Raw genomic sequence first — 26,178 nt, 5'->3', positions numbered from 1 at the left:
ACGGCTCTGCTGGAGCAGCTCGCACCAAGGTCCTGCTTTGTGCTCTGATGAGAGGTGTCGTTTGTTTCTGCCCTCAGCTTGTTTGCAGATGAATCACTGGGTTTCAGGAACGTCAGAAAGGGCTGCCGGAGGAAGCGAAACGCGCTTTGTTTTCAAGCACTCAGCGGGGTGACCGTGAGCAGGAAAAGGGGAAGAGGCTTTGAGTCACCCGCTCCCCGCGCTGGTCACCGTGCCTTGGCAAGTGAGCAGATGACACCCAGGGGTGCAGATATTTTTCTCAGCAAAAGGGAGAGAGCTTTCCCCCTTGCCTGCTGTGCTTTTTGAACATCGTTTTTCTTCCCCTTAGCCCGGAGGGGTTCTCCCAAGGAGCTCGGAGGTGAAGCACAGACATCTGAATCCGTTGTTGTGGTGCTGCTGTGTGCAGCACTTCCCTGTCGCTGTCTGTCCGCCAGGAGAGGCACAGGGACCGCAGCCACCAGCCCTCCTCCAGGTGGGAGGAGCAGATGTTTCCTGACAGGCTGTTTCTCTGCCCTGAGATGCTGGGTTTTTGAGGGATGAACCTTTAGGATGGGTTTGTACTGACACTTCAGCCATCCAGGGCAATGAGGGGATCCCCTGGCACTAAGAGCTCATCTGCACCAGCCAGTGTAGGCACCTCCTCCATGGTGACCCATCCCTGTCCCTCGTCCATGGACACCCATCCTGCAGCTCCTCCGCTGCAGCTGGCAGAGGCAGGGCCCTTACAGAAGGTGCAGAGCAGCTCTGCCTTGATCTGCTGTGCCAGCCTGTACTGAGCTTCCACACAGCTGGCAGGCCAAGCCAGCACCCTCAGCCCCCAGTCCTGGCTGCCCCCTCTCCTGCCTGGGCCCTGCCAGCCTTTCCTCCTGGAGCTGGCAGTCCCAGGTGTGTGTGGCAATACTTCATCGAGGCACATAAAAGGTCTCTACTCAGAAAAATGACAGTAACCTGTATGTTTTTATTACTTCTCTGTTTTGATACAGGAACCCTGCTTTTCCCCTTGCAGGCTCCCATCCCAGCCAGGGTTACTTGTGTCCAGGTCTGGCTGCTCTGTGCAGTTACTGCCCCTGGTGTTTGTCCCAACAAGAGCTGTCCCAGTGAGTGTCTGTCAGGATGGCCAGCCTGTGGCAGCAGCTGCTGCAGGTCACTGCCAGCCAGCAGTGCCAGCAGTGGGGACACAGGGCCATGTCCAGGAACAGGGACACAGGGCTCCAGCTGTGGCTGCAGGGCTGGTGCCAGGGCTCCGTGGGTGTTTAGGGCTTGGCTGGTGGCTGCCAGGGCTGGCAAACTGCTCTGCCCAGGGCTCGCCTGCCCTCCTGCACTGCTGACCTGTGACTGAGGGGCAGCAGGGACAGGCACCCACTTCAGTGAGCCCCCAGCCCAGGGCTGCTGCCTGTGCTTCTCCATCACTTCCAGGAGCAGAAAATCTGAAGGCTCTTCAAAGCCACGCTGAAGTAACAACAGGTCAGGTAATAAGTGGAGAGAAAAACCAACGCAGCCAGAAGCTGTCAGAGCCATCGATCTTCTTCGAGCCCTGGCCATGCAGGAAAGGTGCAGGGATGGCATCTGGCCAGGGCTGTCCCTGGCACCGTGCCTGTCCCTGGCAGCCCTCTGTGCCCCGGGGGCTCTGCAGGGGTTTGCTGTGTGCTCCCAGAGCTGCTGTGCCTCGGTCCCCACTGAGACCCGAGTGCTGGCTGAGGGCACTGTCCTGCCCTGCCCTGCCACGCCTCAGCCTCTGCTCCTGGCCTGCAGCTCCTGCTTCCCTCTGCAGCTGGAGGAACTGCGCTGACACCGTCAGCCGAGGGCGGGGTAACTTTCCCATCCTTGCCAAAAAGTGAGTGCAGGGATGCCAGGGATGCCGAGCAAGTCAGAGTGTGAACAGGTTGAGGTCAGGTGAGTGCCCGAGGCGGGCAGGGCTGTGAGGACAAACCCTGGCAGAGCAGCAGCTGCTGGTGAGAACTGTGCGCAGGAATGGAAAAATTAAGCAGATTTCCGTAACTGCCAAGCCCGATTCTTAACTCCCGTGTGAGCACAAGGCGCACCGAGAGCCTGGGGCTCTGCTAGGAGGAATTTGAGTAAGTCGCACCTAAACCACAGATCACGTGGAGGCCCTTCCGCCCTCGCCCTGCTCGGAGCGGGGCAGCGGGGCCCGGCACAGCGCTCACCCCGAGCCCGGCACAGCGCTCACCCTGAGCCCGGCACAGCGCTCACCCTGAGCCCGGCACTGCGCTCACCCTGAGCCCGGCACAGCGCTCACCCCGAGCCCAGCACTGCGCTCACCCTGAGCCCGGCACAGCGCTCACCCTGAGCCCGGCACAGCGCTCACCCTGAGCCCGGCACTGCGCTCACCCTGAGCCCCGGGAGCTGCCCTGAGCCCGGCACAGCACTGCTCATCCTGAGCCCGGCACAGCGCTCACCCTGAGCCCGGCACAGCGCTCACCCTGAGCCCGGCACTGCGCTCACCCTGAGCCCGGCACAGCGCTCACCCTGAGCCCAGCACAGCGCTCACCCTGAGCCCGGCACAGCACTGCTCACCCTGAGCCCGGCACAGCACTGCTCACCCTGAGCCCGGCACAGCACTGCTCACCCTGAGCCCGGCACAGCACTGCTCACCCTGAGCCCGGCACAGCACTGCTCACCCTGAGCCCGGCACAGCACTGCTCACCCTGAGCCCGGCACAGCACTGCTCACCCTGAGCCCGGCACAGCACTGCTCACCCTGAGCCCGGCACAGCGCTCACCCTGAGCCCGGCACAGCGCTCACCCTGAGCCCGGCACAGCACTGCTCACCCTGAGCCCGGCACAGCACTGCTCACCCTGAGCCCGGCACAGCACTGCTCACCCTGAGCCCGGCACAGCGCTCACCCTGAGCCCGGCACTGCGCTCACCCTGAGCCCGGCACAGCACTGCTCATCCTGAGCCCGGCACAGCACAGCGCTCACCCTGAGCCCGGCACAGCACTGCTCACCCCGAGCCCGGCACAGCACTGCTCACCCTGAGCCCGGCACAGCACTGCTCACCCTGAGCCCGGCACAGCACTGCTCACCCTGAGCCCGGCACAGCGCTCACCCTGAGCCCGGCACAGCGCTCACCCTGAGCCCGGCACAGCACTGCTCACCCTGAGCCCGGCACAGCACTGCTCACCCTGAGCCCGGCACAGCACTGCTCACCCTGAGCCCGGCACAGCGCTCACCCTGAGCCCGGCACTGCGCTCACCCTGAGCCCGGCACAGCACTGCTCATCCTGAGCCCGGCACAGCACAGCGCTCACCCTGAGCCCGGCACAGCACTGCTCACCCCGAGCCCGGCACAGCGCTCACCCTGAGCCCGGCACAGCACTGCTCACCCTGAGCCCAGCACTGCGCTCACCCTGAGCCCGGCACAGCACTGCTCACCCTGAGCCCAGCACTGCTCTCACCCTGAGCCCGGCACAGCGCTCACCCTGAGCCCGGCACAGCACTGCTCATCCTGAGCCCGGCACTGCGCTCACCCTGAGCCCGGCACAGCACTCACCCTGAGCCCAGCACTGCTCATCCTGAGCCCGGCACTGCTCACCCTGAGCCCAGCACTGCGCTCACCCTGAGCCCGGCACAGCACTGCTCATCCTGAGCCCGGCACTGCGCTCACCCTGAGCCCGGCACAGCGCTCACCCTGAGCCCGGCACAGCACTGCTCATCCTGAGCCCGGCACAGCGCTCACCCCGAGCCCGGCACTGCTCACCCTGAGCCCTGCAGCGCTCACCCTGAGCCTGGCACGGCACAGCGCTCACCCCGAGCCCGGCACTGCTCACCCTGAGCCCTGCGGCGCTCACCCTGAGCCCGGCACAGCACAGCGCTCACCCTGAGCCCGGCACTGCTCACCCTGAGCCCGGCGCTGCCCCGAGACCCGCATGGCCCTGCGGCGGCTCCTGCAGCCCAGCTCCAGCCTCAGCTCCTGCGAGGAGCAGCCCGCGGACGGCAGGAGGATGCAGCACCTGGCCAGCACGGTGGGCACGCTGCCCCGTGGGCGCAGGCAGGTACGGGCTGAGCCCCCGGCCCGGGACGGACCCCCGGGCTCCCCGTGCTCCCGGGCTGGGCTGGGCGGCTGGGAGGGCGGCCGCGGGCTGGTTTGGGGTGGCCGGGGAGCTTTGGCAGCGCTGGCAGAGCGAGGGATGCTCGGGCTGTGAAGGGCGGTGGCAGCTGAGCCCGGCCCAGCTGAACTCTCAATTTCCAGCCCTGCTGGCAGCCAGGGAGGGTTTGTGGTGTCTGGGCGCTCCTTCAAAAGTGCATTTACCTGGGCCAGGCGGCCTGGCTGCCCTGTCCCGCAAGGCTGCCAGCAATAACACCACGAGCCATTTCCGTGTGGATCCGGGGAGTTCCTGTACCGCTGCCGGGGCTGACTCTGCCGCTGGGCTTTTCCCCAGAGCAGCACCGGGCAGCACAATTCCCTGGGTTCCCACAGAACCGTGCTGCTGTGGCTGTCAGTCGCTGGCTGAGCAGCTCAGCTCAGGGCTGTTTGTCTGACACGAGTGAGCCCGAACAGAAAGTGCCTGTGGGGGCGTGAGGATCTGAAAGTATAACCAGAAACTCCACTGCGATAGCTGTGCTCTCCAGGCTTTGCTTTGCTCGGCTGCAGAAGGGCCCTGAGCCTTCCCTTGGTTCGTGTGTGAGGGGACGAGGCAGAGCCAGAGCCGGTGCTGGAGGCGCTGCCCCGGGGGCAGCAGCTCCTGCAGCCCCTCCAGAGCCCTCGGTGGCCGGGAGTGGCGAGGGGATGGTGGTGGCTGGGCTGGGCTGTGGCTGGCCAAGCTGAGCTAGGGCCACGGTCACACTGCAGGGCCTGTGCCCAGGGCAGGGGTGCCTCGCCAGGCCCTCTCATCTCCCCCAGAAGGATTATGCAGCCTCCCTCTCCTCCCCCTGTCCCTCAGTGGTGAATGCACCACGTCCGGGAAGGGGCTGTTTCTGCAGCACCTCACACCGTGGCACCATTTCATCCTGCTGAAGAGACATCATCTCTGCTCACTGTTATTCCTGTCCCTCTTTTAGGGGAAAACCCCACGTTTGACCTGGCTCTTCCCAGAGACCTCTCCAGGCACACGCGTCCCTGGCCTGAGCAGGGGCCTGGCTGGGAGATGCTGTGCAGACACTGCAGGCCTCAGGGCGGGCACTCCCTGCCTTGGTGGTGCCTTGTGCCTCTCCTGGCAGTGCTCAGTTTGTAAGCACCCACAGAATTTTAGAGGAAAGGGAGTAAAGTGAGATGAGCTCTTGGCACAACAGAGATGTGATCTGTGCTCTGAGCTTGCTGCCAGCATCTGACAGGAGGATTTGACCTCCAGATGCTTTTCCTCCTGGTCAGAAAGTTCAAGCTCTCCTCTGACCAAGGCAGAGGTGTTGGTGGGATGCAGCAGCTGTTTTTGGTTCTTCTCTAAGCTGCTGGTTTTATCTGTGTGCCTCAAAGAACCACAAACCTACTGATGCCTTTCCTCTCCTGTTTCACAGCTCGCCTTGGCCAGATCCAGCTCCTTGGGCGACCCCACCAAGCCACAGAGGTATGATTCTATGATTCTGTGATTCTAGAGTCACTGTTCCTGGCTTGTTCTGCATGAAAGGTGTGTCTGGGGAACTGGGCCAGCCCAAGTGGGATCGGGGTGCAAGGCAGAGAGTGGTACCCAGCATTTGGGATGGGCAGGTGCAGCTGTGACCTTTGCCTTGGGCATGGGAACAGGCAGCACCACCGTGGGAGGGACAGTGTGGTGGCACCCCAGGGTATGGTGACACCCTGCAGGAACAGGAGGGACTGTGGTGACACCCCATGGTGTGGTGAACACCCCATGGGCACAGAGAGGGCACAGTGTGGTGACACCCACAGTGTGGTGACACCCTGCAGGCACAGGGAGGGACAATGGGGGGACACCTCTGTTTTGGGTGGAAATGAGGCAGCCCCCCACACTCCCATGAATTCTGTGTGCTCCTCCTGCAGGCACCTCGTTTCTATATTGAAAGAAGACAAAGAGACGTTTGGCTTTGAAATCCAGGTAAGACCTAAGTGACAAGTTGTTTCACTAACACCAAAATGTGGTGCAGAGTCTGACGTGTCATATCCCCCAAAGCAGCTAAGGCAGGCCAGAGCAGAGGAAGGGGTCTGCCAGAGCCTGTGAAATCCGAAGGGCTTGCAGCACTCATACAAGACAGGGATGTCTCGCCAAGGATTATTTCGTAGTGAAGGTCATAGATAAGAATTTCTGGTCTTCTCACAAGTCAAAGTGTTGAATGTAGGAGAAATCCCATCCAAATCCAAATAAGAGGCAATGACAGTGCCTTCTTACCTCGATAAGTGAATGTTTTTGGGAGAATTGTATATGAGAATATTTTCAAACAAGATCAAAAAACTCTCTTAAAATTACCTTATGCTGGCTTTTTTCTACCTCCTTTAATATGCACAGAGAGATATGTACTTTTCAAGATGTACAATTTTTTTCCATAAATACATGCTAAGCATGACTTTGGGGCAGGAGTGAAATCATATAGGAAGAGATTCTGTTTGGTGTAGAAGTCAGTAAGTCATCAAGTAGGAGAACCAGAATGTTACCAGGAGTACTGCTAGTGGGAGATTCTGTGTTTGTGGGTTTTTGTGAGAAAGGAAACTCCTGATCAGCAGGGCTGCTAAAATCCCGGGTAAAGCTAGAAAATGATCCCAGCAATGAAGAGATGGGCTTTGGGAGCAGAGGGATCTGCCTGCCAGCAGTAGGGCGCTTTCAAAGTGCTTTCCTCTCTCTGCACACAAAGGGAAAAAGTGTTTTCTGTGAAATTAGTGTATTAGGAAAAGCTTAACTTTGCCCAATTTGGGTCTGTGACTAATGAGGGGGTCAGCACTCAGCTCATGAACAGAGGAGAGCTTTCAGAAGGGAGGATAATTGAGTCAATTATTGGGCCTTTGTGTAAATTGTCAGGGCAGATTTTCATTAAATGTGGCATTCTGATTAAAAATAATTGTTCTTGGCACGTTTTCTTCCTGAACATACATTCAGTGTGAGCACTTCATAGGAAGTGCGGGCTGCAGAAAGACAGCACCTGTCAGCTACTGAGGATGTTGAGAAGCTGCAGTTCCATCACCAGGAGATAAATTCAGGCAAAGCAGAACAAGATGATGTGAAGCTTTAGGCCTACATCTGCGGGGGGCTCATGCTTCACTCGTCACTCCTAGCTTGGGCACCAATTTCACTGCTAGTCCAAAGGCTGGAATCACCAAGGCACGGGGGGATTTGGCCAGAGGAGCTCTGAGCTTCCCCGGCCTCCATCCCTTTGTTCCACCCTGGCTGAGAAATGTGGGGCTCCAGTGTGAGCTGTCTCTGGGTTAGAAGTGGCAGTCGCAGGTTTCCAGGAAACAGATGTGGTATTTGCATGTCACAGAAAAGGTTTCCTGCTGCCGCGGGATCCGGACAGGCCGCGGCACCGCATTTTGCATTTTTCTGAATTCATGTCAGCACCCACAACCACAAGAGGGATTTAGAGTAATTAGAGTTACTAAATGTTCAGTTAAATGTGCAAGTCAAGAATAAAAAGCATTTTGAGGAGTGTGGGGATGTGCGTGGGTGACAAGTTCCAGAGGCCAGAAGAGCAAAATTAAGTTTAAGTCTTCCATCTTTTCTGTTCCAATGCAAACTGAGCTGTCTGGTAGCAGCAGCTGACTCCACACAGCATTCCCAATGAATAGGAGTCAATCTCTTGGAAAGCCCCAGTCCCATCCTGTCATGTTCCCCTGGGAACATGAGACATCTTTCCAGAAAGCTATTCCCACCCATGCTGACATAATCTTGGTTGAAGTTACAGAGTTTTTAATGCTGAATAACCAGCTTGCTGTAAAACTTTTTGTTTAAAAAAAAAAAAACAAAAACAAAAAAAACAAACCAAAACAAAAAACCAGGCATCAGCCTGTTTTTAAAACTTATTTGTTGTTTTTCTTCCCCCCAAACCCTGTCTACAGGCACATGTTAAGTGTCTACTGTTTTCTGCTGCACAAATGCATTTTTAATTGTTGGGTTTATAGCATTTTGATCTCACTTACATGAAATGCACTCATTGAAAAAGTACTGAATTTTAACTGGTTTTTGTGGCTCCAGGATTGGTAACTCTGTCCCTTTGGCTTTCACAGACTATTAGGTTCCCACACCAGAATGATTTCTCCGTGGAGGTGTGCACTTGTGTCTGCAGGATCCAAGAGGAGAGCCCTGCCCACCTCTCTGGCCTCCAGACTGGTAACTGTCCCTGGGTGTTCCTGACCCTCCTGTGTGCCTGTGGCTGCTCCCGTGGGGCAGGGGAGGTGGGCAGGGGCTGCTGATGCCCACTCTGGCCTCTGTGTGTGTCTGGCAGGTGACATCCTCACCTGCATCAACGGCGTGAACGTCGAGGGCTTTGGCCACAAGCAAATAGTGGACTTGATAAAGTCTTCAGGGAACTACTTGAGGTGGGTGTCTCTCCTTTGGATGGGGTTTGGCCTCATTTCCTCTGCCACTGAAGGCAGGACCTTGCTGCCCCACAGCCCTGCAGTGCCTGAGGGGCAGAAATCCCAAGGCTGGGCTGGGCAGAGCCTCTGTGCCTCAGGGCAGCATCACCCTTCCCACAGGTTAGAGACTGTCAACGGGGCCTTGTTCCTGAGGAAAATGGAGCTGGAGACCAAACTGCGGGCTCTCAAGGTAATAGGATTAATTCTTTGCTCCCCTGTCAAATGGAGATGGCTGTGGGCTCACTGCTGATGGGGGCAGTGGGTGCCCATGGGACAGGGGGTCCTGGCAAGGGCTGACGCCTGTGAGTTCCCTGCTGGCAGCACCCCCAGCCACCCCAGCCCTGGTGCCCCTGATATTATTTTTTGGAAACCAGGAATAGAGAAGAAATGTGGTCACAATCCCAGGACTGCCTGGGTGAGCTGAGGCTGGTCAGAATCTGCAGAGAGCTCACTGGACTGGTGGGGAGGTGCCTCCTGTGGCTGTCCCCAGGCACAGCCTCGCCTGTTTGGCGATTTTAATCAGCTCTGCAGTGGTTTATTTCACCCCCAGAGCTGACCTGCAGCACAGGGATAGAAGCGTTGCTGGGTGTTGGGTGGCTGGTGGCGCTGGGCCTGCCAGGATTTCCAGGTGTGCTCCCAGGGCAGGCAGGGGTGGCTGTGCCATTCCCACACTGTGAGGAGAGGTGGGGTGCCTGCTCTGGTGGGTGCTCCAGAGCTGGGCAGGGCTGCAGACGGACGCTGGCATTGCCTCAGCTGGGTGAAGGTGGGTCCATGCTCTCCAGGCAGGTTCCAGGCTGCTCCTTTCCCAAACGGGACCTGGCAGCGCTTCGGCCCGAGCGCCTCAGCCATGAGCCAACCCCTGTTTTCTGGGAGAAATTTGCTGAACTCTGGCACACCCGGGTGTTTCCTGAGTGTGACCTGCACGTGCACAGACTGTTCAGTTTCCCGGGAGTGACGGAGCTGTTCCCTGTCCCACAGCAGGCGCTGCACCAGCGGTGGGGGGAGCTGCGGGCGCTGCTGGCCCGGGAGCGGCTCCTGCTGCACGGTACGTGTGGGGCCCTTCTGGGCAGCCCTTCTGCCATCTCCGGCTTCCCTTCCTTCCTCAGGAGGGCAAGGGCCTGGCCTGGGAACGCTTTTCTGCCAAGGGGAATGACCTTGGCTGCTGCTTGACCAAGGGCTCTTTGCATCACTCCTGGGCTAGGAGTTTATGTGGGTGGGAAAACTTTTTCCATTCTTATTTTGGTTATACCGGGGAAGGGGCTGGGTTGGGTTTTGTATGGACTGCCCAGGGTGCAGGGAGCACCTCACAAGCAGGAGCAGCTGCCCACGTGGGAAGGGGCAGCTCCCTGTGCCAAGGGGCAGGGCAGGACGCTCCTGGTGCTGCCAGGGCACGGTCAGGGTGCTCCAGGAGAGGGGCAGGCTGGCCAAGCTGCTCTGTGGGCAACGCTGTTCTTTGGGCAAGCTGCTTTCTGGGGAAGGCTGCTCTCTGGTTAACGCTGCTCTCTGGGTAACGCTGCTCTCTGGGTAACTCTTCTCTCTGGCCAATGCTGCTCTCTGGCTAACGCTGCTCTCTGGGTAACGCTGCTCTCTGGGTAACGCTGCTCTCTGGGTAACGCTGCTCTCTGGCCAACGCTGCTCTCTGGTTAACGCTGCTCTCTGGTTAACGCTGCTCTCTGGTTAACGCTGCTCTCTGGCCAATGCTGCTCTCTGGTTAACGCTGCTCTCTGGTTAACGCTGCTCTCTGGTTAACGCTGCTCTCTGGTTAACGCTGCTCTCTGGCCAATGCTGCTCTCTGGTTAACGCTGCTCTCTGGTTAACGCTGCTCTCTGGTTAACGCTGCTCTCTGGTTAACGCTGCTCTCTGGCCAATGCTGCTCTCTGGTTAACGCTGCTCTCTGGCTCACGCTGCTCTCTGGTTAACGCTGCTCTCTGGCTCACGCTGCTCTCTGGTTAACGCTGCTCTCTGGCTCACGCTGCTCTCTGGTTAACGCTGCTCTCTGACCAATGCTGCTCTCTGGCCAATGCTGCTCTCTGGTTAACGCTGCTCTCTGGGTAACGCTGCTCTCTGGGTAATGCTGCACTCTGGGTAACGCTGCTCTCTGGCCAATGCTGCTCTCTGGTTAACGCTGCTCTCTGGCCAATGCTGCTCTCTGGGTAACGCTGCTCTCTGGCCAATGCTGCTCTCTGGTTAACGCTGCTCTCTGGCTCACGCTGCTCTCTGGTTAACGCTGCTCTCTGGTTAACGCTGCTCTCTGGCCAACGCTGCTCTCTGGCTAACGCTGCTCTCTGGCTCACGCTGCTCTCTGGTTAACGCTGCTCTCTGGTTAACGCTGCTCTCTGGGCAAGGCTGCTCTCTGGTTAACGCTGCTCTCTGGCTCACGCTGCTCTCTGGCCAACGCTGCTCTCTGGCCAACGCTGCTCTCTGGCCAATGCTGCTCTCTGACCAATGCTGCTCTCTGGCCAACGCTTCTCTCTGGTTAACGCTGCTCTCTGGCCAACGCTTCTCTCTGGTTAACGCTGCTCTCTGGCCAATGCTGCTCTCTGGTTAACGCTGCTCTCTGGCCAATGCTGCTCTCTGGGTAACGCTGCTCTCTGGCCAATGCTGCTCTCTGGTTAACGCTGCTCTCTGGCTCACGCTGCTCTCTGGCCAACGCTGCTCTCTGGTTAACGCTGCTCTCTGGTTAACACTGCTCTCTGGCCAACGCTGCTCTCTGGTTAACGCTGCTCTCTGGGCAAGGCTGCTCTCTGGCCAACGCTGCTCTCTGGTTAACGCTGCTCTCTGGTTAACGCTGCTCTCTGGGCAAGGCTGCTCTCTGGTTAACGCTGCTCTCTGGTTAACGCTGCTCTCTGGCCAATGCTGCTCTCTGGTTAACGCTGCTCTCTGGTTAACACTGCTCTCTGGCCAACGCTGCTCTCTGGTTAACGCTGCTCTCTGGGCAAGGCTGCTCTCTGGCCAACGCTGCTCTCTGGTTAACGCTGCTCTCTGGTTAACGCTGCTCTCTGGGTAACGCTGCTCTCTGGGCAAGGCTGCTCTCTGGCCAACGCTGCTCTCTGGTTAACGCTGCTCTCTGGCTCACGCTGCTCTCTGGGCAAGGCTGCTCTCTGGGTAACGCTGCTCTCTGGCTCACGCTGCTCTCTGGCCAACGCTGCTCTCTGGCCAACGCTGCTCTCTGGCTCACGCTGCTCTCTGGCTCACGCTGCTCTCTGGTTAACGCTGCTCTCTGGGTAACGCTGCTCTCTGGGTAACGCTGCTCTCTGGTTAACGCTGCTCTCTGGGTAACGCTGCTCTCTGGTTAACGCTGCCCTCTGGCCAATGCTGCTCTCTGGTTTCCAGGAGAGGTGAACGACAACGCCCTGCTGGGTTCGCTGGAGCCGGGAGAGCCCGACTCGGTTGGCGGCTGCAGTTCCCCGGGGCCCTTCTCCCCAGGCAAGCCGCGCTTCTCCAGCGAGAGCAGCTCCCGCAGCCGGCTGAGCTCCATGACGGTGGGCAGCGAGGACAGCTTCTACCAGGGCAGCGCCTGCGAGGACTGGGCCGCGGAGAGCCTGAGCCGGCAGTCCAGCCTGGACGATGACTGCGTGTTCCCCAGGGACGGGGCTGTGCGCAGGGGCTCCGTGCGCCGGCACCGCAGCATCAGCCTGGCCAGCAGCAGCATCAGCCTGGCCAGCAGCGGCTCCGCGTCCCCGCTCTGGGACAGCGGCAGCTGCTCCAGCAGCTTCGGCACCCTCCCGCGCAAGAGCCGCAGAGCCAGCGTCCGGCAGCACCTCCTGAAATTCATCCCGGGCTTCCACCGCGCAGTGGAAGAGGAAGAGAGCCGGGTCTGATGTCACCGTGTCACCCTCGACGGCCTGAGGCTGCCCCGCTGGGGCACACCGCGGTGGCACCGCCGGGCCCTGCCCCAGACAGCAGCTCCGATCAGAGTCACACGGCTCTGGGGCTTTAATTATTTTCATTTTCAATCAGAGCACGCTGCGGACCTCTTCATTAACGTGAAAAATGAGTGACTCCAAAATGTGAAGAACCTTTGCAGAACTTCCTCAGCGAACTTTACTGTTAATAACAGTTTTAAATTGAATGTGAAGTTGATAGCTATTTATTTCCTGTTACCGGAGTCAGTGTCTTCCAAAGGTCTTTAATAAAATGAGTGCTTCTACTAAAATCAGTTACAGAGTCTCACGGGAAGAGGATGGAGCCTGGAGCGTGTGGCAGAGAGAGCCCGGGCAGGCTGTTCTGGAATGAAACTGCTCTGCCAGGTTTGCATCCCTTGCACAAACAGTGCAGTAACCCAGAGCTGGCTTGGTCTGACCAGCTGCAGCCTCTGCCAGGTGCTGATATCCCATGTCTTACCAAATGTCCCATTCCAGGGCATGTGGAGTGGAAAGGACCCTCCCGAGGTGCACATGTCCCCAGGTGCTCTGCAGAGCCACGAGGGGTGTCTGTGACACTGCCCGGAGCAGCTCTGTGTGCCCAGCAGGGCTGGCCTCCCTGGGGCAGGAGAGAACAAATGCAGAGGGCTGTCCTGCAGGGCCGAGCAGGATTGGTGGCACTGGCAGGTTGGTGGCATCCCGGGACCCCCCTGGAGTGCTGTGCTGGGGACCCTGCCCACCCACCAGAGCAGGAGCTGCCCCTCGGTCCCGTGTTCCCCCTGCTCTCTCTCTCCACACCTGCTCACATTGATTTCAGCTGAGGCTTCAGGCAGCAGGGATCACACGAGAGCGTGTGTGAAGTGGGGATTAATAACCATGGGCACAGAGGTGAACAAAAAGAGGTTTTTTGCTCCCTCTCAGTACACAGAAAAGGCTGTTTGTTCAGCCCAAGCAGCCTAATGATGTTTTTCAAGTACAACTGGAAGCACTTTAAATATAATTCAAGACCTTGTGTGACTCATTCAGGCAGCCTGTGCAGTTGTACCCTCAGGTGCTGCTGTGCCAGGGTTCTCTGGGCTTCTCAGAGACCACAGGCTAAATCCAGCAGCTGCCCTGCGAGATGAGCTCCAAACAAAAACAATCTGTTCCCAAAACTCCTCTGATTCACCAGCGTTGCTGAGACAGAAGAGTCAGCACTGGCCTCTGTAATTGCTGTGGAACAGATTGAGTAGGTGGAAATATGGCACAGCTCCTGGACAGATGAGGGGCACTCAGGGGATATGGGGGACAGTCAGGGGGATGGGGGACAGTCAGGGGATACGAGGGACAGTCAGGGGACACTGGGGGACAGTCGGGGAGATGGGGGACAATCAGGGATATGGGGAACAGTCAGGGGACACTGGGGGACAGTCAGGGGAGGAGGTCCCATGGTGTGTACATGGTTGATGCCCTGTCCATGCTGCTGCACCGAGTGCCTGCAGTTCAGCCTGGGAGCCCCTCTGCACTGGGTCCAATATTATGACCCATGATTTTCTGCCTCAAAATAGAGTTTTACTTTTCATTGCCAGTAGCACCAGCTGAAAGGAGAAAAAAAAATAAGAGTCTGGTTCTATTTGGCCAAAACATTGCGTTAAAGGCAGATGTGGGGGTGTGCAAAAGCAACCAGGGGCAGAAAAACCAGAACATCTGGTGAGAGTCGTCGTAGGGCCCAAAGGGAATGGACAGCTCCAGCAATGAGAAAGGGACCCTGAAGTATTGAGAGTCCAAAGGTGAGATTCCTTCAGGTATGAAGGGTTAAATTGCCACAGTTTGGGACACAGGCACTCCCTGTGAGTGTGGAAAGGCTGGGGGAGCCTGAGCACCCCAGAGGCTCAGGGCAGGCTGAACAAGTGATGCTCTCCCAGCAGGGTGCGGACACGCTTTGGGTGCCTCCGGATGACAGCTGACACGTTCTCACCACAGTCACAAACAGGATGTGGGTGACAGCACCGAGCCCTGCTGAGCCCCAGACGGGGGAAGGAAGGAGCTCACGGCAGCCAGAGTGCTCAGAAAGAAAACCAACTGCAACAGCTTTTGAGCAAGGCATTTCTCCTCGCAGAGAGCACTTTGGGTGGAGCAGGGTGGGTGTACAGGCAGCATGGGACAGTGACACCAGGGCTTGGGGCTGGGCTCCCTGGGCCTCCAGCAGCAGAGTTCCCACTGATCACAGGGGTGATCACAGAGCTCCCAGCAGCCAATGGATCTTTGCTTATCCCCCGGGGGCTGAGGGGGTAACACGAGTTTACTGCAGCTGGTCCTCGACGAGTGCAATTGGATTTTAAGCTGAACATTTCAATTTATTTGATGAATGCTACAGAGCCTGACCTTCTCAGGGGACTTAACTGCTCAGCTGAGTGTTGCCCACTGTCCAGACCCTCCCACCAGGTCCTGACTCCAGGGTTCCATCCTGCCCTACACTCAGGGATGTGGTGCTGCCCTTTGGGTTCCATCCTGCCCCACCGCCAGGGATGAGGTGCTGCCCCCTGGCTCCATCCTGCCCCACAGTCAGGGATGAGGTGCTGCCCCCCTGGCTCCATCCTGCCCCACATTCAGGGATGTGGAGCTGCCTCCCTCCTGCTGCTCTGCCGGGCTGGTTCCCGCAGCCCCACCCCGCGCTTCCTTTCCCCATGGCTGTGGGGCCCCGTTCCCCTGTTCCCCTGTGCTGGTCACACCAGCTCTCTGGGCTCAGAGCAGAGGATGGCACAGGTGGTTATCAGGGGCAGCTGAGCCTGGCCTGCCAGCACCCCCAGGCAAAGGGGACTCACTCTTTATCCACAGACAGAGCCAGGAGTGAGTCCTGGTGCTCCCGGCATGCACCAGCTGCTGTGAGTGGTGTCACATCCAGCTGTGGCTGTGCCACACCAGATTGGACAGAACAAAGCTTTTTCATTTTTAAAAGCTTGAAGAGGCAGAAATCCACCCCGTGGGGGTTGTGGAGAAGGAATTGTTCCCTGCCCTTGAGGGGTGGTTTTGCCCAGCTGTTCACAAGCAGCTGCCTGCGGTGGGAAGAACCCACAGCTGCCTTTTCCTTCTGCAATCTTACAGCCCAAATGGTTCTGTGATCCTGTGACAATAGGAAAGAACCTTCTCCTCTCCCGTCACCAGACCTTGCTGGGTGCTCAGCCTCTCCTCCTGAGGGCACCAACAGCTGCCCATTGTCAGCTCACATTCAAACCTTATCATTTGCTTTTCTTGGACAACATTTTCCAGCAAAGGATGGATTTTATAAATCATTCACACAAAATTAATTTCAAAACAATAATGAAAACTTGTTGATTTAAAGACACAAACTCAAGAGATGAATAGAAGCAGTGGAAAGTGTTTGGGTCCATTTCTAACCAGGGGCTGAACTTGTCAAGAGGATTTCCAAACCCTAAAGCCCAAAGATACCAGAAATGCTGTATTGCACAAACACAGAATGTCATTCACAGCAGGAGATTACACTGTTATGTAAACCTGGCTTTGGGCACCAGGGTTGAGACGAGTTCAGCTGCGGTCAGAAATGCCCCAGTGCTGCTTGGGTGACTCTCCAGCTTCCCTCTGCAAACCTGCCTCTGAATCCTGCCAGCCTTAGGGGTGACTGAGAGTCACTGAGAGACTCATGGAATGTCTTGGTTTGGGAGGGGCCTTAAAGCTCTCCCTGTTCCAGCACCTTGCACAGCTCCAAGCCCTGTCCAACCTCGCCTGGGACACTTCCAGGGTTCCAGAGGCAGCCATGGGCCCTCTGAGCAGTGCTGTCTGTCCAGGGTGTGTGGCCAGGCACGGGTGGACAGTGTGACACTGTGCTGTATGCAGGGCCTGTGCCTGTCCCACTGCTGGGGCTGCTCCCCAGAGGGAAAAGTGCACCCATTGTGCCCCAGGGCACGGTGAGGTTCATCCATGGTGATGTTCATCAACAGTAAGGGTCATCCACAGTGAGCTTCATCCATCCACGGTGAGCTCCATCCCTGGCAAGGGTCATCCACAGCGAGGTTCATCCACAGCAAGCTCCATCCATGGCAAGCTCCATCCACTGTGAGGTTCATCCATGATGAGGTCCATCCATTGCGAGCTCCATCCCTGGTGAGGTTCATTCATGGTGAGCTCCATCCACAGCAAAGTTCATCCATGGCAAGGTCCATCCATGGCAAGGTTCATCCATGGTGAGCTCCATCCCTGGTGAGCTGTGTCCCTGGCGAGGTTCACCCATGGCGAGGTTCATCCACAGCAAGGTTCATCCACAACGAGTTCCATCCACGGTGAGTTCCATCCACGGCGAGGTTCGTCCATGGTGAGCTCCATCCATGGCAAAGTTCATCCACATGAGCTCCATCCATGGCAAAGTTCATCCATGGTGAGCTCCATCCATGGTGAGCTCCATCCATGGCAAGGTCCGTCCATGGCGAGGTTCATCCATGATGAATTCCATCCACAGTGAGCTCCACCCACAGCAAGGTTAATCACCATGCAGGTTCCTCCATGGCGAGGCTCATCCATGGTGAGCTTCATCCGTGGTGAGTTCCATCCATGGTGAGCTCCATCCATGGCAAGCTCCATCTACGGCAAGGTTCATCGTTGGCAATGTTCATGCACAGTGAGCTCCATCCACAGCAAGGTTCAACTACAGAGAGGTTCATCCATGGTGAGGTTCATACACGGTGAATTCCATCCACACTGAGGTTCATCCATAGCGTGGTTCATCCCTGGTGAGCTCCATCCATGGCGAGGGTAATCCATAGCCTGGTTCATCCATGGTGAGGTCATCCATGGTGAGTTCCATCCAGAGCGAGGGTCATCCATGGTGAGCTCCATCCATGGTAAGCTGTGTCCCTGGTGAGGTTCATCCATGGCGAATTCCATCCACAGTGAGGTATATCCATAGTGTGGTTCATCCATGGCGAGCTCCATCCCTGGTGAGTTCCATCCCTGGTGAGCTCCATCCCTGGTGATTTCCATCCACAGCGAGCTCCATCCCTGGTGAGCTCCATCCCTGGTGAGCTCCATCCCTGGTGATTTCCATCCCTGGTGAGCTCCATCCCTGGTGATTTCCATCCCCGGTGAGATCCATCCCTGGTGATTTCCATCCCTGGTGAGCTCCATCCCTGGTGATTTCCATCCCTGGTGAGTTCCATCCCTGGTGAGCTCCATCCCTGGTGAGCTCCATCCCTGGTGAGCTCCATCCCTGGTGAGTTCCATCTCTGGTGATTTCCATCCCTGGTGAGCTCCATCCCTGGTGATTTCCATCCCTGGTGAGCTCCATCCCTGGTGATTTCCATCCCCGGTGAGATCCATCCCTGGTGATTTCCATCCCCGGTGAGATCCATCCCTGGTGATTTCCATCCCTGGTGAGCTCCATCCCTGGTGAGCTCCATCCCTGGTGATTTCCATCCACAGCGAGTTCCATCCCTGGTGAGCTCCATCCCTGGTGAGCTCCATCCCTGGTGATTTCCATCCACAGCGAGCTCCATCCCTGGTGATTTCCATCCCTGGTGAGCTCCATCCCTGGTGATTTCCATCCCCGGCGCGGTTCCCCTGTGCGGTTCCCCGGCGCAAACCCACTGGGGAATGTTAAGCGGGTTAGGTGGCAGGCTGGGGAAGGTGGTCACCCTCCGGGGATTAGGGGTCAGAACAAAGGCTGTGCCTGTGGCCAGCGGGGACACAAAGAGCCATTGTGCCCAGAGCACAAGCTCGTGTTTATTCCCGCGGGGCTGACATGCCCACAGCCCCGCTCTCCAGGCCGGCACAAAAGCTTCCTTGCTTCAGATTGTTTGTTTATGTAAATTATAATGGTGCATTTAATTATGCAACGGGCAGAGCCTGGCGACGAGGGAGGTGCTGATTGGGCTGGCAAGCCCCGGGCACAGCGGATGGTGCGGCCGGGGCTGGGCACAGGGGACGCGCCAGGGCCACTCGCGCAGGGGACAGACCCTGGGGCGAAGGGGCCAGGAGGAGCTGCCCACCCCGGGGCAGGAGCGGGGCCCGGCCCGGCACGGCCCTCAGCATGACAGAAGAAGTGCCCGCAGCTGCCACCATGCCGGTGTGCAACGGGAGCCTTCCCCCGCAGGACGGCCCGCTCCAGGTCATCGGTGGCCTCCAAGAAATTGCAAAATCTCTTGGGACAGTCCCGTTCGCAAATGCTGAAACAAGCCCTGACACTTCACCTGCAGAGGAAAATCTGGAGGAAAATATAAATTCACTGCCAGAGGACATCACTCCTGAGAATTTTGCTGGACAGCAGCGATGCCAAGGTATCGTAGGGGGCTGCCTGTCTCTAGGTGTTGGGAAAGAAAAGTTCTGTTTTATCCATAGCCTGATGAATAATGGGATGTGCTGTGTGTTAGCCAAAATTCCCAGTCTGTGGTAGCTGTAACAGTGACTGGAGTATTTCGGAATCTGGGACGCATTTGAGGGATGCAATGAAAAGACCATAACGAAAGAAATGGGCAATTCTAAATCTGCTCTGAAAACCTGCTGATCTGCAGGTTGCTAATTGCTCCGTCAGCCCATGTCTTGTGCTTTGTGTTTCCAAAGAAAAGCGAGAGGAGAATGCTGGGACACCACAGCAGGGACCAGCGGATATCCAGGACGCAGGGACCAATGGCCAGGGATCAGGGGAAGGTAATGCAAAATGCCATCTGATGTGGGGTTTCACTGGTGTGTGGCACAGAGACAGTGGATGCAGGTGGTTATTATTATTTTTTAATTGGGTCAGACCCTTCTATTCCAGGGAGTAGTGACTCATCTCTCACCTGTGAGTTGCTGCACCTTAGAAACCACAGCTGGTGTCTTCCTGACAGAGTTTTACGTGTCTCATGGGCCATGGGGCATCCAAGCATTGTGGGGTCTCCAGGCAGGGGGTCCCAACAGCCTCATGGGGTTGGGAGATTCTCTGTCTTCTGCTCCATGCTCAGAGGAGAACCTCGTGAGGCTGCAGGTGCTCACAAACCCCAAATTCTTTCCCTCCCTGATTCACCAAGTGTTGAATCCCCCAATGCCCAGGTATCCACACAAAATTGCTCTCCTGAACACCTGTTCCTGGGTGTTGCTGTGCTCATTTCTGGGTGAAAATGGTGGAAATGAGCAGGAGCCAGGGCTGGAGCCTCAGCTACCTCCTGTGGTGAGTTGGGCTGCAGGGGGATCACTGACTGTCCTGGTCATGAGCTAAAAATGTACTGAGTATGTACAGAAATGAACATATTTATTTCACTATGGAAACTGCAGCCTCTTCTCCAAAAGGAGGAGTATTCCATGGTGTGTTAGTGGAGGATAACAGCCACGTCTCTCCAAGGGGGGCTCTGGGCATTATTCCTTTCCTCATCTCCCACCACGGGCTCCTCCTGTCTTGTTGGCTCTTTGGGACAAGAGTGGCTGCACCGGAGCTGCTGGTGATGCTCTGCCCTGAGCTTTGCAGTGGGCTCTAAATGAGCCATGGGCTGTGCCCTGCAAGCAAATCCTTCTTCCATTAACAAAAGGAAAAATATCCTGAACATTTGTCATGGCCAAATTAATATTTCATAGCAACTGCCTAGGCTGTGAGGAGGTGAATAGTGGTGGAGGCTTTCCCATTTAGAGCTGACATCCATATTCCAGCTGTGCTGCTTTAGGAGCACACAATAAAACCTATTAAAGGATCTCTCATGGGCCCCCTGCACCCGCCCTGCAACCACAGTGCTTTATCTCCAAATTGCAGGCAGCTTTTTAGTACCCGACCAATTTAGTCTAATTAATACTCTGGACCCCACAGGCAAAACCTTGAATAGACCATTTGTTTCGACACTGGAGCATCATTAACCACAGAGACATGCCAAACAGGGCAAATGGGAGATGGCCATGGCAGCGGGGGTGGCCACTGCTGAGGGGGGGACACGTCCCATCGGGGCACAGCTGGGCACTGCATGCAGAACGGCTCCCTTCCCTTCCCTTCCCTTCCCTTCCCTTCCCTTCCCTTCCCTTCCCTTCCCTTCCCTTCCCTTCCCTTCCCTTCCCTTCCCTTCCCTTCCCTTCCCTTCCCTTCCCTTCCCTTCCCTTCCCTTCCCTTCCCTTCCCTTCCCAGGACAGGGGGTGGCTTTGGGAGCTGTCCCCTGGTGTTGGGGTGCCGCCCGGCTGTTGGGGTCCGGCCTGGCCCCGTGTCACCCCGAATGGCGAGTCCGGGGGCAGGAGCCGGTGGTGCCGCAGCCGCCGTGTCCCCCGTGTCCCCCGTGTCGCGCAGGGCCGGCTGGCACGGCGGGGACGGGCACGGCGGGGACGGGCACGGTGCCCGCAGCCGGCAGGGAGGCACCGGAGACCCCGGCGGGCAGCGCCGAGCCCCGAGGGAACGCGGCCCGGGAGGAGGAGGAGGAGGAGGAGGAGGCGGCGGAGGAGGATGAGGACACCGAGGAGGACGAGGTTCAGGTGATCGAGATGAAGAAGGAGAGCAGCGAGGCGTCCCGGCCGCAGCAGCGGGACAAGCAGCCTTCGGCTCCGGGCAGCCCCGGCTGCAACTCCCCGCTGGAGAAGGCTGGGGAGCCGCCCAGCCTGGGGAAGAAGAACGACATCTCCCGACACAGCTACTCCAGGTACAACACAATCTCCTACCGGAGGATCCGTAAAGGAAACACCAAACAGCGCATCGACGAGTTCGAGTCCATGATGCACTTGTGAACTGAGGGGGAGCGCCCGACGCACCGAGCCCTTGCTCTGGGCTTGGCTTTATTTTGCTCCCTCAAAACGTGTCTCTTCACACAACACAAGGTCACTGCTTTTCTTCTTTTTGTACATGATTTATAATACACTGTGAAACGTTAACATCTTGGCTTTGACGGGGGCACAGGCATCCGTAGCGCAGGAAAATAAATAATCAGTTTGCTAAATGCACACCACTGGATGTCCAGGTTACCCTCCTTTCTCCTCCCTGCCATTGTAACTGCGTTGAGACCAGGGGAGGGCTGGAGCTGGCTGGGCCCCTCTGGCTGCCGGCTGTGCTGTAAGGAGCTGGCAGCGTGGCAGCTGTGACACTGCCAGGGCAGGGGCACCAACAGGGACAGCTGTGACCACCCCCGCTGTGTTCTGCAGTCTGTCTGTCTGTCCTGGTGCCCCCTGCCTGTCCCGGCTCGTGCCGAGGTGCCACCAGGCCAGGGCAGCCGTGGGCACTGCTGCTGGTGCTGGCTGGCCACGGTGCCAGCCCGGGGTGGCTTTGGGGCACGGGTGACCAGTGCCACCTCCAGAGGCACAGCCGGGCTCTGGGCTGGCCCCAGGGGCAGCAGCTCAGCTGGCACCCCCCTGCCTGTGCCTGTGTGCAGCTGGTGAGCCTGGCCACCACCAGGAACACCTCTTGTCCCAGTGCTACCACTCAGACTCTCTCAGGTGTCCTGACTTTCATCCTAAGTTTAGGTGCAAAATTTGAAAGATTATTTTGTCAAAACAGGGCGGGTTTTAATCCATTATTTTTGTCTCCCCTGGATATTACCCTTCTCCATTTTGAAGGGCCTTTGTGTAAGCACCATGCAGTGGAGTCAATATTTTTAAACTGTTTTACTCTAGGTTTGTCTGGAGTTGGGACTTAGCTTTGCACTTGTCATCCCAGAAAGCATCTGGGAAAGCTGAGGACTGCTGGCAAGGGAGAGGAGGTAAGGAAGGAGTTATACAGGGTCTCCTGCAGCCATAAGTGCCTTTTAAAGGATTAGTTTTACATCTCCAGCAGCACTGAATATCGCTTTGGCTTTTCTTGTTCTACATAAAGGCAATTATTTATTGGCAACGTGAAAATAATACGGGGCAATTCTGCATTGTGCCAGCAGACATAGCCCTCATTGTGCCATTCACACTTGTTTGTTTGCTCCTTGGCCTGGGCAAGTTCTGAGCGTTGCTTGTACCAACCTATACTGCGGGTCTGTTGCTGCTGGCAGCTGCTCTGGGGTGGCACGGCCTCTCGGGGACGTGGCTCTGCTGCTCCAGCCAGGGCCACCGCAGCGCTGGGCCAGCCTGGGACAGGGGAGGCGTCCCTGCCATGGCAGGGGGTGCAACGGGACGGGCTTTAGGGCTCCTTCCAACCCAAACCCACTCCAATTCTATCGGTGTCTGCGACCACTCCCCGCACTTTCGGTGGAAAGGCTCCCCAAGGCTTTGAGCACCTTGGGCTGGCTTTTGCCTCCTTGCAGAGCGGCGCTCGCCCAGCCCAGGACCGCAGCGCCCTCTCCTGCTCTCCTGGGTGAAAAAAGTGAGAAAATGGAAGCGCTGGGATGCTCGGTGGGCCGAGAACCTGCCCACCTGGCCGGGCCCCGGGAGGGAGTGGTGTGAGCAGCCGGGGTTCACGGGCAAGGGACGGGCACGGACGGGGCGCTGGAGCTCAGGCATGGCCATGGGCACAGGGTGGGACAGGAGAGCAGCAGGGATGAGGGGCTGGAGCTCTGGCATGGCCATGGGCACAGGGTGGGACAGGAGCGGGGCAGGGATGAGCGGCTGGAGCTCTGGCATGGCCGGGGACACAGGGTGGGACAGGAGAGGGGCAGGGATGAGGGGCTGGAGCTCTGGCCGTGCCGATGGGCACAGGGTGGGACAGGAGAGGGGCAGGGATGAGGGGCTGGAGCTCTGGCATGGCCGGGGACACAGGGTGGGACAGGAGAGGGGCAGGGATGAGGGGCTGGAGCTCTGGCCGTGCCCATGGGCACAGGGTGGGACAGGAGAGGGGCAGGGATGAGGGGCTGGAGCTCTGGCATGGCCGGGGACACAGGGTGGGACAGGAGAGGGGCAGGGATGAGGGGCTGGAGCTCTGGCCGTGCCCATGGGCACAGGGTGGGACAGGAGCCGGGCAGGGATGAGGGGCTGGAGCTCTGGCATGGCCATGGGCACAGGGTGGGACAGGAGAGCAGCTGGGATGAGGGGCTGGAGCTCTGGCATGGCCGGGGGCACAGGGTGGGACAGGAGAGCAGCAGGGATGAGGGGCTGGAGCTCTGGCTGTGCCCATGGGCACAGGGTGGGACAGGAGAGGAGCAGGGATGAGGGGCTGGAGCTCTGGCATGGCCGGGGGCACAGGGTGGGACAGGAGAGGGGCAGGGATGAGGGGCTGGAGCTCTGGCCGTGCCGATGGGCACAGAGTGGGACAGGAGCGGGGCAGGGATGAGGGGCTGGAGCTCTGGCCGTGCCCATGGGCACAGAGTGGGACAGGAGAGGAGCAGGAGCTGCCTGCACTGCCCTGAGGGCACACGCAGGGATCTGCTCGCTGCCCCTTGCAGCAGAGGCACTTGGAGGCTGCTGCTGGCCAGGCCATGGCAGCCACAGCCCGAAAATCCTTTTTCTCCGTTTCTGCCGGGGCCGGGCTGACGGCAGTGAGTGAGGGGCGGAGCCTCGAGGGGTGTGTCGGTGACAGGGGACAGGTGACAGGGGACAGGGGACAGTTGTCACAACAGCTGCAGCGGCTGTGGCTGCAGCAACCAGCTCGGCTCCCTGCACGGAGTGAGGAGCCAGGAGGCCAGAATGCAGGGAATTGGTGCTTTGGAGGCTCCTCCTGGGGCGATGCTGTACGGCTCAGCCTGGCAGCAGCTCGGGGGGAGCCTCTCAGATGGAACACTCTGTGCTCAGAGGAAGCCGCTCCATCCACTACCATTTCTTCCTTTTTATTTAACAATTCAGCACCAGGGACAGCAGGGCCCCCTGTCCCCACCCCACACACGGGTGTCCCAGCCCTGCTGCTCCCTGGCCCTGCCGCACCCGGAGCCCAGCCTGGGGTGCCCGGTGGCACCGCTGTGCCTGCTGGAGAAATGCTCTGCTCTCCTTTCTGGAGCAATGCTCTCCTTTCTGGAGCAATGCTCTCCTTTCTGGAAGACTGGGCTGACTGGTGCCCTCGGAGTGGTCCCGGCACGGAGCAGCAGCGGGGCCCAGCTCACTGCCAGCCGCCCCCGGGCAGGCTGCAGTCCCTGAGCACAGATCCAGCATTTCCAGTGAGCATTTCCAGGAGCGGGCAGCGGCTGCGAGTGACAGCGCTGCCGATGGGATGTGACCGTGACATCTGACTGCCTGCTGCCCGCTCCGTGACAGCTGATTGAATGTCAGCAAACAGAACCTGATGAAACTCATGCTCCTGATGCGAGCTGACTGCCCGAACAATGTCTGTGTCATTTTTCTGATGGTGACTGCGGGCTAGCTGCGCTGAAGGAGGCAGAGAAAATCAGGAAGACAGCTGGAATAGGAGTCAACTGGGGAAACCTGTGGGGCCAGTCAGTATCTTGGCAGACTGAGCCTGTCAGATGCTGTCAGCAGTGATGCACATGTCAGAGGCAGTGCTGGGCCCAGAGCAGGGGCAGGGCTGTGGGGCAGGGCTGGGGCCCGGCTGTGCCCACCGCGAGCACCGGCTCCATGTTCACCCCACGCACCCCAGCACGGCGCAGGGGGCAGGAGGAGAGCACGGCCTCCCACTGCAGCCTCAGGGCACAGGGAGCAGCATCCCACTGCAGGGATCCCCAATGGGGGCAGCGGTGGAAACCCTGCCTTGTCAGAACCCAGGACATTCCTCTGGCTGCCCTGCCCAGGGGGCTCAGAGACCTTGGCCCAGCCCAAGACCCCTGTGCCTTTGATTTAGCCCTTGGAAAAAACAATTACCAACCTTTATAGGAAGAATTACACATCAAAAGAGATTAAGTAGAATAATAGTCAGTTTGTCACAGAGTGAAAAAAATAGATTTTTTGAGGTTTTTAGAATGGGGGCTTGGGGTCCCAAGATGGAGGAATTTGGGTGTGCCCTGTCCTTTTTCCTTCTACTTCCTAGCCTCCATCTTCTGGGTGATGGTGGCACTTTTGGATTGGTTTAGAGTAGAAGCTCACTGTCTAACACAGGTGATGGGTATTGGGAAGTCATTGTAAATATTGTACAGGTAGTTTTTAGTATAAAAAGATAACACAGCCCCAGGGCAGGCAGAGTGCCTCTGTCTGTCCTGCTGAGCAGACCTGGGCAGGTCAGAGAAAGAATTTTATAGATAAGGAACAGTAACCAACCTTGAGACCGAGAACTGAAGAGCTCTGACTCCTTCTTGGAGCGCCAGGCTGGGAAAAGAGAATTTCTGACACATCTGGGGGTCCCTGTGAGCAGCCGGAGTCCTGAGATTGCCTGGTGTTACATAGATCCCACGGCCTGGGCACACAGAATTTATTCTCCCATCAAATCCATCCCATCAGTGCCTGGTGCTGGATTTTGGAGTGAAGAACTTGAGAGTGCAGCCAACACCTGCCCGTGGCAGCGAGTGCAGAGGGAGCCTGGTGTGCAGAGCCCGGCTGTGCCCTGCAGCCTGGGCTGAGGGAGCAGCAGAGCCCCTGCAGAGCCCCAGGAGGGGCTCGGGGACAGGGCTGGGTCCTGGCAGCCCCAGGTGGGACAGCCTGGCTGTCCTGGGAGGAGCAGCCTCCAGGCTGGCCCTGGAGTGTGCCTCTGGCAGGAAGCAGGATAAACCCCTGGCTCCCTGCTCCTGCAGCTGCTCTCCCCCCAGACAAAGCAAGGCTCGTGTGTCCTGGCTGTCCCCAGCACAGGCAAGGGCTGCTCCAGGCCTCTCCTGCAGCCCCGTGTGGGACTGACCCCATCCACCTCCCACCACAAAATGAGGGCTTCATTGATGTGCGAGTGATTCCTCACAGACGCCCGAGCCTCACCTGTCACACAACACCTCCCACAGGGAGGGATCCTGCAGCCACATCCAGCGTGGACATGGCACTGGATATTTTTGATGCATTGGTCAACAAACGTCCAGTTTCTGAGGAGGAATGAGCAGCCCAGTTTGCTGCTTACAGGGCCCCAGACGTATTTCTGTAGCTTATGCTGCTGTCAGAGGGAGCTGAGGGATG

At 58.0% G+C, this 26,178-nt stretch overlaps 2 protein-coding genes across 2 annotated transcripts; both read left to right on the top strand.

Annotated features, from left to right (window-relative positions):
* The first annotated feature begins 3,905 nt into the window (after window positions 1-3,905).
* Window positions 3,906-12,637, top strand: CYTIP (cytohesin 1 interacting protein). The gene is made up of 8 exons (XM_036386942.2): window positions 3,906-4,031; window positions 5,491-5,540; window positions 5,972-6,026; window positions 8,144-8,246; window positions 8,362-8,455; window positions 8,615-8,684; window positions 9,473-9,539; window positions 11,828-12,637. Exons 1-8 carry the CDS (start codon window positions 3,906-3,908, stop codon window positions 12,313-12,315), a joined length of 1,053 nt encoding a protein of 350 aa, XP_036242835.2. The 3' UTR covers window positions 12,316-12,637.
* Window positions 12,638-18,243: 5,606 nt separating this feature from the next.
* Window positions 18,244-21,228, top strand: ERMN (ermin). Its single transcript, XM_036387313.2, has 3 exons — window positions 18,244-18,623; window positions 18,907-18,993; window positions 20,585-21,228. The coding sequence occupies exons 1-3, from the start codon at window positions 18,377-18,379 to the stop codon at window positions 21,013-21,015; spliced, it is 765 nt and encodes a 254-aa protein (XP_036243206.1). The 5' UTR covers window positions 18,244-18,376; the 3' UTR covers window positions 21,016-21,228.
* Window positions 21,229-26,178: the final 4,950 nt, after the last annotated feature.

This window comes from Molothrus ater, chromosome 7, assembly GCF_012460135.2.
Source record: "Molothrus ater isolate BHLD 08-10-18 breed brown headed cowbird chromosome 7, BPBGC_Mater_1.1, whole genome shotgun sequence".
Lineage (NCBI taxonomy): Eukaryota > Metazoa > Chordata > Aves > Passeriformes > Icteridae > Molothrus > Molothrus ater.
Note: the sequence above shows the minus strand (reverse complement) of the source record. Positions and strands in the feature narration are given on the sequence as shown.